Here is a 12,278-nt window from a genome sequence, read left to right as displayed (position 1 = left end):
ATAGCTGTGCAGTGACGCTCCCCATCCAAACTGACAGAGGATCTGCAGAGAAGAATGGGAGAAACTCCCCAAATACAAGTGTGCCAAGCTTACCCAAGATGACTAGAGGCTGTAATCGCTGCAAAAGGTGCTTCAACAAAGTAAAACATTTTTTTATACATTTGCTAAAATGTCTAAAAACCTGTTTTTGCTTTGTCATTACGGGGTATTGTGTGTAGATTGATGAGGCAAATTATTATTATTTTTAATACATTTTAGAATAAGGCTGTAACGTAGCTAAATGTGAAAAAGTCAAGGGGTCTGAATACTTTCTGAACGCACTGTACATGATTTTTGTTGTGTTGAATTAACAGAATATGATTCCTCATATTTTAACCAGCTTACATCTGGTGTTTTTTTACCATGTCTTATAGGAGCTGACTGGTCGGCTGTCTGCAGACTACCCTTTGCTGCCTGGGGAGAAGCCGCCTCAAATTCGCCAACGTATCGGAGCTGCCTTCAAACTAGACGAGCAGAGCATCCCACAGGGAACAGTGGTAAAGAGCCTGACAGGGTTTTGGCATGGACACTTGTCATTTACACTGACTCTCCCTTTAACAGTAGTTGTAAAAGCCACACACACAGGTGTACTTAATACTGAAGGCCACTCCTGTGGTTCCCCTTGGGAGAAATGTAGTTTCTCTATTCAAGCCATCGCCACCTTCCATGGCACCAACCATCAATAATCAGGCTTCTGTCATCGTAAGAGATCTTTAATTTTCAGCCACTCATGTTTGCCCAACCTCCTTTTGTCAACTCCTGTAGAACTCTGAGCTGAACTCTGTGGAAGCTGAGCTATCCCTGCAGCTGCAGATATACAAAGCAGTCCGAAGACTCTGCTGTGAGGAACACCAGAGCAAGGCGGTGAAGAGAAGCCGGTTACAGCAGTGCAAGCGTGAGGAGAAGAAAGTCAAACAACTGCAGGAAACAGCGTTTCAGCTGCGCCTACAGCACGGACGGACATCACCACGGCCAGGCTGCACCAGCACACAGAGAGGTGAGCTCCGCCCTACTGGCCGACTGATAAAATAACATTGAAATCTCTCCTCTCTGACCTGAGAGGAATGGAATTCCAGTGCCGTTCCCATGGATTAATACAGTTGTTTGCTTTGCTTTTGTTTCCAGATCAGGGCACTTCTGATGATAGCTCTCTGTCGGATTCGGCGCTGCTCGACGAAGGTTAGAGTCACTATGTGCAAAAACTACTCTTGTACAAGTTATATGGATAAGCATGCTATGACAATACCACCAAAGTACCTAATAACTCTCTGAATTTAATTGTATCTCTACTTTACTCCAGAAGAGGTGATTAGTCAGTCATCTCAACCATCTGTGGAGCCCCCTCACCTAGGAGGACCAGCAGATCCTCCCCAGCCTCCCCCAGGCCCCTCACACCCCCCTGGGCCTAGCCCCCACCAGCCTCCCACTACTACTCCAACCCTGGAGGAGCTACAGTCCCGTTTCAACACCAGCCTGGAATTGGAGCCCCCTCCCATCGAGCACTCCCCCTGGACCGAGTCCAGTCTAGACCAGCCTTACCAGAAGATCAAGAAGAAGTCACGCTCCGGTAGCAGCAGGTCAAGGTAAAGGCCAAGGGGGAACCCACTGTGCCTCCTGTAATTTTATATGAACGCTACCCTTGAATTTATTGTACAGGAAAGCCCAAGAATAGCCATAATTGAAGCTTCATGGGTTGGTGAAAGCTCTCTTAAATACAAATCATTATGGCTTGGTAATTGTTTCCATGTAGCCTAATATAAGATTGCCTTGACTTTTTGAATTCATGCAGCTCCATAGTTGAACCCAAATAGATCTACCTTTATGAGAAACCACAAGGTCAGGAATCTGCTTTGGCAGCACTTATCTGAAACATAAACTCCTCCATTTGATATTTGAAAAATGAGAGTTCCTTTTCATGTGGTTTCTCTCAAGTTGGCATTAATACGTACTTTGTTATTTTGGGAAGGATGTTACTCAGGAACATTTTGATTCAAGTCGCGACTCGTCTTTGAGAGACAGCTCAAATAGACTAATAAATACAAGGGCACATGGAACAGGTTCAAGCGTGCAAAGTACATGCACTCATTTGGCCAACTCATGGCCTGTTTTTAGGGTTTAGTCATTAAACCAGTTCTCTCTCCTTCCTGTCCATGTTACATTTCTGCAGTAGTCCAGCCGTGACCCCTGTGTTGCCTCCAGTGGAAGCCTGTTGTGGAGACACGGCCCTGCCGCTGCAGTTCTCCTCCCATCTAAGACTGTGCTACACCCAGTCCAACAGCGCCCCATCCACCCCGGAGATGCACCTTCGCCGCCAGCTCTCTCTCAGGTCAGCACGTTTAAATGTTTTACATTTATATTTTGGTAGATGTTCTTATAGAGCGACTTACAGTAAGTGCATTCAACTAAGGTAGGTAAGACAACCGCATATCACAGTCACACAGCACCACTGTCCACCATTTTATATCTCATCCACTCTGTCCCCACACCGCTTGAATCTTGAGACTGTCTCACTGTATCTTACAAATGAGTTTGGATATTTGTACTGTTTTGGCCTTGTTTGTAATGCTTCTATGTAATATTTTACAGACTCCCCAACAGTGAGCCTCCGTTGAAACTGGATAAGGATCGAGGTCGCACCCGTGTTCCCAGGAGGCGACTGATGGATTACGTGGTAACGTCTCCAGCCGAGTCCCCTGTCCAGAGGGGAGGCTATGGAAACCCCATATACCACTCCAGCTCTGAGACTGAGGACAGTAACTCTGAACACTCTGCCCCATCCTACACCAGCTCCCCGTGTCGCGAGATGCCCTGTGACCTGCCCAGGCAGTGTCAGCCCACCTATAGGTACCAACACTCCAGCCCCAATGACAATCATCGACCAATGGCCTACCCCCTAGGCCCCGGCTTCTACCAAAACACCCAGCACCAGTCCAGCCCCAGCTTCCACAGGGATTACTATAACGATGGGATGGTCTACCCTTCAGAGATGGACATGACCAGGTTGTATCATGGCCCCCCGCCCCCCTGTCACGCCAGCCAGTATGAGCACTGGTATGAGGAGGCCCCTGTGCACCCCCAGCGGGCTCTCAGGCCCCTGCCCCCTCACATCAGACTGTCCCGGGCACCTTCGCTCCGGGAGTACCCCCACCACTCCTCCAGAGGTCTCCCCCAGCAGGTGGTAAACGAGGAGCTCAAGTCTTGGCACCAGCGCAAGCAGTTCAGACCTCACTCCCTGGACAGACAGGGCGCGGTCAGGATGAGGAATGTACAGGGCCGCGAGTCACCTCTCTCCCAGCACAATAAGTACCATGAACAGGTAAACCGCCACGACGGCACTTCACTTACTACATGATTGCAATGTAGTTGCCCAATTTGAAGTTATTGCCTTTGCGGAATTACTGTTAGCACTGGATTATATTACTGTCAGGTTGGTGTCACTTGGTGCCCCGCAGGCTTTAGAGGAGAAGGGAATTTCTAATCAGTTAAGATGGATGCTACTGGGGTGCTGTGTCCAGGCCTGTCTGCAAGTTCCATGGAATCAGAACTCTTTAAAATGTTTGTGTCGTATATTAATGCAGTCTTTACAAGCAAACTTACTTTGCGTTCTACTGAACTGTGTGAGTTTGGCAATCACACCTGACAAGTATTACCTCCATGAACTAGTAAGCACACTATGTGAGGACAGGAGTCACAGGACAACACGCAACTCTCAATGATACTTGTCTCAGCACGTTTTATGACAGGGGTAGGCAAACCTGTTCCTGGAGTGTCGCAGGTACTGCAGGATTTTGTCTCAACTAGGCACCACACGGAGCTACTAAGTTAATTGATCAGTTCAGTGATTGCCTAAATTCAACACTCCTGGTCTTCCAGGTTGGTTAAATCAAAAACATGAAGTGCCTGCAGCATTCCAGGACCAGGGTTGCCTACCCCTGTTTTATGACTTTCAATGATTGTTTTTAATTGTTTAGGAGCCACCGTTCACACTATCGTTTTTATGGTCCCATTGTCCAAGGGCAATATGCACACTCACTGAATTGCATTGAGAGAGAGAAACTTTGATACAGTGTGGGCCCTGGTCAAAAGTAATGCACTATATAGGGAATAGAGTGCCATTTGGGATGTACACACTGTATTCCAGCTACGCCCCATGGATCTCCTTACTGCTGTTTTGTCAGCCTCACAAATGGCTCGCACTTTGACCCTGAGTTTCGCTTCAGGACGCATCTTATTTACTTACATACAGTGCATTCAGAAAGTATTCAGACCCCTTGACTTTTTCCACATTTTGTTACGTTACAGACTTATTCTAAAATGGATTAAATTACAAATGTTCCTCATCAATCTACACATAGTACCCCATAATGACAAAGCAAAAACAGATTTTTCAATTTTTTTGCAAATGTATTAAATATACTAAACAGAACTTCATATTTAAAATGCAAAACAGTATTCAGACCCTTTGCTATGAGACTAGAAATTGAGCTCAGGTGCATCCTGTTTCCATTGATCATCCTTGAGATGTTTCTACAACTTGATTGGAGTCCACCTGTGGTAAATTAAATTGAATGGACATGATTTGGAAAGGCACACACCTGTCTATATAAGGTCCCACAGTTGACAGTGCATGTCAGAGCAAAAACCAATCCATGAGGTCGAAGAAATTGTCCGTAGAGCTCCGAGACAGGATTGTCGAGGCACAGATCTGGGGAAGGGTACCAAATAATGTCTGCAGCATTGAAGGTCCCCAAGAACACAGTGGCCTCCATGATTCTTAAATGGAAGAAGTTTGGAACCACCAAGACTCTTCCTAGAGCTGGCCGCCTGGCCAAACCTGAGCAATTGGGGGAGAAGGGCCTTGGTCAGAGAGGTGACCAAGATCCCGATGGTCACACTGACCGAGCTCCAGAGTTCCTCTGTGAAGATGGGAGAACCTTCCAGAAGGACAACCATCTCTGCATCACTCCACCAATCAGGCCTTTATGGTAGAGTGGCCAGACGGAAGCAACTCCTCAGTAAAAGGCACATGACAGCCCGCTTGGAGTTTGCCAAAAGGCACCTAAAGGACTCTGACCATGAGAAACAAGATTCTCTGATCTGATGAAACCAAGATTGAACTCTTTGGCCTGAATGCCAAGTGTCACGTCTGGGGGAAATCTGGCACCATCACTACAGTGAAGCATTGTGGTGGCAGCATCATGCTGTGGGGATGTTTTTCAGCGGCAGGGACTGGGAGACTAGTCAGGATTGAGGGAAAGATGAACGGAGCAAAGTACAGAGAGATCCTTGATGAAAACCTGCTCCAGAGCGCTCAGGACCTCAGACTGGGGCGAAGGTTCACCTTCCAACAGGACAACGACCCTAAGCACACAGCCAAGACAGCGCAGGAGTGGCATCGAGACAAGTCTCTGAATGTTCTTGAGTGGCCCAGCCAGAGCCCGGACTTGAACCCGATCGAACATCTCTGGAGAGACCTGAAAATAGCTGTGCAGCGACACTCCCATCCAACCTGACAGAGCTTGAGAGGATCTGCAGAGAAGAATGGGAGAAACTCCCCAAATACAGGTGTGCTAAGCTTATAGCGTCATACCCAAGAAGACTCAAGGCTGTAATCGCTACCAAAGGTGCTTCAACAAAGTACTGAGCAAAGGGTCTGAATCCTTATGTTAATGTGATATTTCAGTATTTTTATTTTTTATACATTTGCAAAAATTTCTGCTTTGTCATTATGGGAGATTGTGTGTAGATTGATGAGGGGGGGAAACATTTTCATCCATTTTATAATAAGGCTGCAACGTCACAAAATGTGGAAAAAGTCAAGGGGTCTGAATTCTTTCCAAATGCACTGTATCTTTTGAGTTCAGAAACAGTTTAAGAAAATCTATGGAGGCAGGTGGTGAGTCAATGTGATTTTTAAGACATTGAAATGATTATAATATGAGACTCAGTGGGTATCCTGAGTTTTCTCTTTCTCCAGAGGGCAAGGTGTGGGAATGGTCATGCATGATAGTAAGACCCAGGTGCCACATTCCTGTGTCGTTTTACTGTCTTTACCCTTCAGCAATGATTTAGATCGCCAGCGGTTGGAAAAGCATGGGCAGCTGTAGTACAGTACTGGATCTAATATTTCTCTGTTGTTTTTGGGTCTAATATTTCTCAGTAGTAGTAGTGACCATTCTTCATTTCAGGGGATGTTCTGATCACAGGAAGTAAAGGAGGTTTAAGAGACATTCAGACAGCTGCAGTGCATACTGTTCTTGTGGCCCTCCCATAGTCAACCTCACCCCTGAATCATACAGTGTCACGCTGAGTCACAGTGTAGCTCACTGTAGAGAAAAATGACACACCCTTGTTGTGGATCAGCTGCTAAAACCTAAAAGCCAAGCATTTTGAGACACTATGGCTGAAATCAAATAAAGTTTTGATTTGGTTTGAACTCTTATGACCTTCTCATTATGGAGCTCTCAATGGTGAAGTTATACCACAGTGCTATGTACTGTACTTCCTTTAACATCATATTTGTATCTCCAACTTGCTGGTGTTGTGAGAACTGCGTAATACAGCAGATGAGCCCTTGGTCTCTGCTGTAGGGCAGTATACTCACTCCTGACCCTGAAGGGTTTCAGGGAACCACCAGCAGAAACATCATTGCTATTATCTACTTTGTTGCCTTATCTCCATACTGTGAACTTCCAATAATGTTATTGCTAGTGATATTTAAAATCATAACTCTGTTAGTACTAACTTGAAAAACCAGACATTGAAATAAATGTTCCCTGTTTTTGTCGTCCCGTCTGCAGGCTCCCCAGAGACGTGTCATCCAGAGGGCAGCGGACGGGACCCCAGTGCAGTGGTTTGTGGATGACGACTCGGAGATCGTCAGTCAGGTGTAGGACTAGGGAGAGGGCCCCCAGTGCCACCCCCTCTCTGGAAAGCTCTGACCTCCTCCCCCGCCCACAGAGCCCTATTTATTCATTAATTTATTACATCACTGGACCTGGTGCTGATATGCGATGAGAGAGAGAGACTGGGCATAATATCAAAGAGGATCTGAGGCTTTATACATTGACTTCAACATGTTACCCGGGCAACCAGAAAGTCAATTAAAGGCACAAAGCAACAGACCACAACGTTCCCCTGCTGCCTCCCTTTTTACTGTGAAAGAGCCGCTGTGTTGAACATTCTTTCATGGTTAGTTTATCTGTTTTTTGTATGGATCTATTGATGTGTTTAGTACTATCGAAAATGTTTCTAAAATATGTATTTAGTTATTGTTTTTCTAAAAGAAAAAGTTTCTCTTTAGAAATGAATAAATAATGGAATAAAGATGTATACTGTTAATCCTATCAGTGTCATTCTGTTATAATCTTCACTTTCTTCAGAGTTGGGAATTCAATTCCAACAGGAAGTTTCTGAGTGGTGGTATCCATAGAATCAGAATAAGTACCAATATTATTATTATCATTGGTTACACATTATTTTGTCATCATTCGACCGTTCAGCGTTGAAGCTGCACTGTCTTTTATCAATTTACTAGTCTCTCCCTTACAGACATTTGTAGCAAAAAGCACTTTGACTGGCAAAGAAGTTGAAGTTACTGCCGGGTGCCTTCATTTCTCACATTTTGGCTCATGATCATCCCCTGCTTGTGGACAGTAATTATGCCCTTAATAAACCATTATTTTATTATGCATTATAACAATACACTTTTTGTACATAGATAATTGGTACTTGAAAGTTGGACTTTATTTAACCATGGATGTCACATTGAACAATACATAATACAAAACACTGTTATTCTAAACAAAGTATCTCATATTGTTCCACATATCCTATTAATATTCATATTAATAGTTGTAATAATTCAGTTCTGCCACCCTTTTTAGAGTTTACATAAGACATTCAATCATTTAGCCATCTGGCTGGCTAAAACGGGCACTTTTATAGTAACACTGCTACTCCTACTGCTCTCTCCTCGTCTGACCATGTGTTCTCGCATACCCCGAGAGCATCTGGTCAGCGGGGTGGTGGCACAGGAATCCTCATCTCTCCCAAGTGGACATTCTCAATTTTTCCCCTAACCCATCTGTCCATCTCCTCATTTGAATTCCATGCTGTCACAGTCACTAGCCCATTTAAGCTTAATATCCTTGTCATCTATCGCCCTCCAGGTTCCCTTGGAGAGTTCATCAATGAGCTTGACGCCTTGATAAGTTCCTTTCCTGAGGATGGCTCACCCCTCACAGTTTTGGGGGATTTCAACCTCCCTACGTCTACATTTGACTCATTTCTCTCTGCCTCCTTCTTTCTACTCCTCTCCTCTTTTGACCTCACCCTCTCACCGTCCCCCCCTACTCACAAGGCAGGCAATACGCTTGACCTGATCTTTACTAGATGCTGTTCTTCTACTAATCTCACTGCAACTCCCCTCCATGTCTCCGACCACTACTTTGTATCCTTTTCTCTCTCGCTCTCCTCCAACACTACTCACTCTGCCCCTACACAGATGGTAATGCGCCGCCGCAACCTTCGCTCTCTCTCTCCCGCTACTCTCTCTTCTTCCATCCTATCATCTCTTCCCTCTGCTCAATCCTTCTCCCTCCAATCTCCTGATTCTGCCTCCTCAACCCTCCTCTCCTCCCTTTCTGCATCCTTTGACTCTCTATGTCCCCTATCCTCCCGGCCGGCTCGATCCTCCCCTCCAGCTCCGTGGCTTGATGACTCATTGCGAGCTCACAGAACAGAGCTCCGGGCAGCTGAGCGGAAATGGAAGAAAACTAGACTCCCTGCGGACCTGGCATCTTTTCACTCCCTCCTCTCTACATTTTCTTCATCTGTTTCTGCTGCTAAGGCCACTTTCTACCACTCTAAATTCCAAGCATCTGCCTCTAACCCTAGGAAGCTCTTTGCCACATTCTCCTCCCTGCTGAATCCTCCTCCCCCCCCCCCCTCCTCCCTCTCTGTGGATGACTTCGTCAACCACTTTGAAAAGAAGGTTGACGACATCCGATCCTCGTTTGTTAAGTCAAATGACACTGCTGGTCCTGCTCACACTGCCCTACCCTATGCTTTGACTTCTTTCTCCCCTCTCTCTCCAGATAAAATCTTGCGACTTGTGACTGCAGGCCGCCCAACAACCTGCCCGCTTGACCCTATCCCCTCCTCTCTTCTCCAGACCATCTCCGGTGACCTTCTCCCCTACCTCACCTCGCTGATCAACTCATCCTTGACCGCTGGCTATGTCCCTTCCGTCTTCAAGAGAGCAAGAGTTGCACCCCTTCTCAAAAAACCAACACTCGATCCCTCTGATGTCAACAACTACAGACCAGTATCCCTTCTTTCTTTTCTTTCCAAAACTATTGAGCGTGCCGTCTTTAGCCAACTCTCTTGCTATCTCTCTCAGAATGACCTTCTTGATCCAAACCAGTCAGGTTTCAGGACTGGTCATTCAACTGAGACTGCTCTTCTCTGTGTCACGGAGGCTCTCCGCACTGCTAAAGCTAACTCTCTCTCCTCTGCTCTTGTCCTTCTAGACCTGTCTGCTGCCTTTGATACTGTGAACCATCAGATCCTCCTCTCCACCCTCTCCGAGCTGGGCATCTCCGGCGCGGCTCACTCTTGGATTGCGTCCTACCTGACCGGTCGCTCCTACCAAGTGGCGTGGCGAGAAGCTGTCTCCGCACCACGTGCTCTCACCACTGGTGTCCCCCAGGGCTCAGTTCTAGGCCCTCTCCTATTCTCGCTATACACCAAGTCACTTGGCTCTGTCATATCCTCACATGGCCTCTCCTATCATTGCTACGCTGACGATACACAACTAATCTTCTCCTTTCCCCCTTCTGATAACCAGGTGGCGAATCGCATCTCTGCATGTCTGGCAGACATATCAGTATGGATGACGGATCACCACCTCAAGCTGAACCTTGGCAAGACGGAGCTGCTCTTCCTCCCGGGGAAGGACTGCCCGTTCCATGATCTCGCCATCACGGTTGACAACTCCGTTGTGTCCTCCTCCCAGAGTGCGAAGAGCCTTGGCGTGACCCTGGACAACACCCTGTCGTTCTCCGCTAACATCAAGGCGGTGACCCGATCCTGTAGGTTCATGCTCTACAACATTCGGAGAGTACGACCCTGCCTTACACAGGAAGCGGCACAGGTCCTAATCCAGGCACTTGTCATCTCCCGTCTGGATTACTGCAACTCGCTGTTGGCTGGGCTCCCTGCCTGTGCCATTAAACCCCTACAACTCATCCAGAATGCCGCAGCCTGTCTGGTGTTCAACCTTCCCAAGTTCTCTCACGTCACCCCGCTCCTCTGCACACTCCACTGGCTTCCAGTTGAAGCTCGCATCTGTTACAAGACCATGGTGCTTGCCTATGGAGCTGTGAGGGGAACGGCACCTCCGTACCTTCAGGCTCTGATCAGTCCCTACACCCAAACGAGGGCATTGCGTTCATCCACCTCTGGCCTGCTGGCTCCCCTTCCTCTGCGGAAGCATAGTTCCCGCTCAGCCCAGTCAAAACTGTTCGCTGCTCTGGCACCCCAATGGTGGAACAAGCTCCCTCACGACGCCAGGACAGTGGAGTCACTCACCACCTTCCGGAGACATTTGAAACCCCACCTCTTTAAGGAATACCTGGGATAGGATAAAGTAATCCTTCTACCCCCCCACTGGCTATAGGGTGAATGCACCAATTTGTAAGTCGCTCTGGATAAGAGCGTCTGCTAAATGACGTAAATGTAAATGTAAATGTAAATGATTAAAGCTCGAATCTGCAGCTGAAACAATAACAAAGCCGACACCTGGCCTCTGTTTTGTTAAACAGCTGATGGATGGGCCTGGAGAAATGTAACAGTTCTCAAATTCATAGACACAGCTATCGATGCAAGGGCTGACCATCTATATAAAAAGTATAGTTTTAATCATGTTTTGAGGCTATAAAGTGTTTGTTTACATTGATGTTTACAAACATTGGGGTAAAACATATATTTTGAGTCTGATTGGGTACGACAGTTAAGAACATAAGTGAATTAAAGGACCTCTAATAAATTAATTATGACACTTGCCCTTGCGCAGTAAAGCAATACTTGACAACTGTTTTTACAGAGGCACGTTTTTTCACTACACCGGAAGTTACATTCCACCAGCAAGAATAAGCAAGACCAAGCAAGGCCGGGACCTCGGCGATTTTCCTTCAAAATAAAAGTCCTGCAATGAAGATGGTGAAAAATAATACAAATGGTCGAAATTCGTAACATTTTATGAGGATTTGTTAGCAGACTTCGAATTTTGTTTAACATTATGAAAAAGGGAATAAAGTTAATCGCCTTTATAGCACAAATAATATTATAGCACTGACATTATTGTTATCAGCATTAAAAGTAATGATTAGCCTACTAGATAGTTATCATGGGAACAACAGTAACACAAATAACAAATCAATATTTATAATGCTACTATTAATAATAGTAATATGAATATTAATAATTGTATTATAATAATCAACTTTAGAAAACACTATTAATCACATTGTTAATTAGCTCATTCATATTGTACCATGTTCAGTATGTTTTTCAAATTGGACATATTGCACTGTAGTACACAATTTCCTGTAGCCTACATTGTGTCGCAGTCCATTCTACTCAGGAGCACCTCTAGTTTCCAAATCCAAGGAGCGTCGCTGCTAATTAGGTGGCCCTTATGGAGTGGCCCATCAACTGAAATCCAATAATTTGTTGATATTGGACATACAGTGCTATGAAAACGTATTTGCCCCCTTTCTAATTTTCTCTACTTTTATTAGATAAAGGGAACATAAGTGAACAAATAACACAACAATTACATATTTATTTCATTTATTTCTTAAACAAAGTTATGCAACACCCAATTCCCCTGTGTGAAAAAGTAATTGCCCCCTTACACTCAATAACTGGTTGTGCCACCTTTAGCTGCAATAACTCCAACCAAATGCTTCCTGTAGTTGTTGATCAGTCTCTCACGTCGCTGTGGAGGAATTTTGGCACACTCTTCCATGCAGAACTGCTTTAACTCAGTGACGTGTGGGTTTTCAAGCATGAACTGCTCGTTTCAAGTCCTGCCACGACATCTCAATTGGGATTAGGTCTGGACTTTGACTAGGCCATTCCAAAACTTAAAATGTCTTGCTTTTTAGCTATTTTCATGTAGACTTGATTGTGTGTTTTGGATCATTGTCTTGCTGCATGACCCAGCTGCGCTT

The 12,278-nt window shown here is 45.6% G+C and overlaps 1 protein-coding gene across 3 annotated transcripts in view; it reads left to right on the top strand.

The window, feature by feature from the left end:
- LOC311138218 (innate immunity activator protein-like) overlaps positions 1–7,384 on the top strand; it is a 40,548-nt gene extending 33,164 nt beyond the window's left edge. For 2 of the 3 annotated variants that reach the window (XM_084172894.1, XM_084172893.1), the window contains exons 4-10: positions 414–536; positions 805–1,036; positions 1,165–1,218; positions 1,340–1,622; positions 2,207–2,365; positions 2,626–3,355; positions 6,840–7,383. In XM_084172894.1, the coding sequence (XP_084029020.1) occupies positions 414–536; positions 805–1,036; positions 1,165–1,218; positions 1,340–1,622; positions 2,207–2,365; positions 2,626–3,355; positions 6,840–6,932 (1,674 nt within the window). In that variant the 3' untranslated portion in view covers positions 6,933–7,383. Of the gene's footprint in view, positions 1–413; positions 537–804; positions 1,037–1,164; positions 1,219–1,339; positions 1,623–2,206; positions 2,366–2,625; positions 3,356–6,839 lie in introns of all 3 variants that reach the window. The other variant, XM_084172892.1, reaches the window with a different exon arrangement.
- The last annotated feature ends 4,894 nt before the right edge of the window (positions 7,385–12,278 follow it).

This window comes from Coregonus lavaretus, assembly GCF_964263955.1.
Source record: "Coregonus lavaretus genome assembly, chromosome: 12".
In the NCBI taxonomy this organism is placed as follows: Eukaryota; Metazoa; Chordata; class Actinopteri; order Salmoniformes; family Salmonidae; genus Coregonus; species Coregonus lavaretus.
The sequence above is the reverse complement of the archived record's forward strand: the minus strand, read 5'-3'. Positions and strand labels throughout refer to the sequence as shown.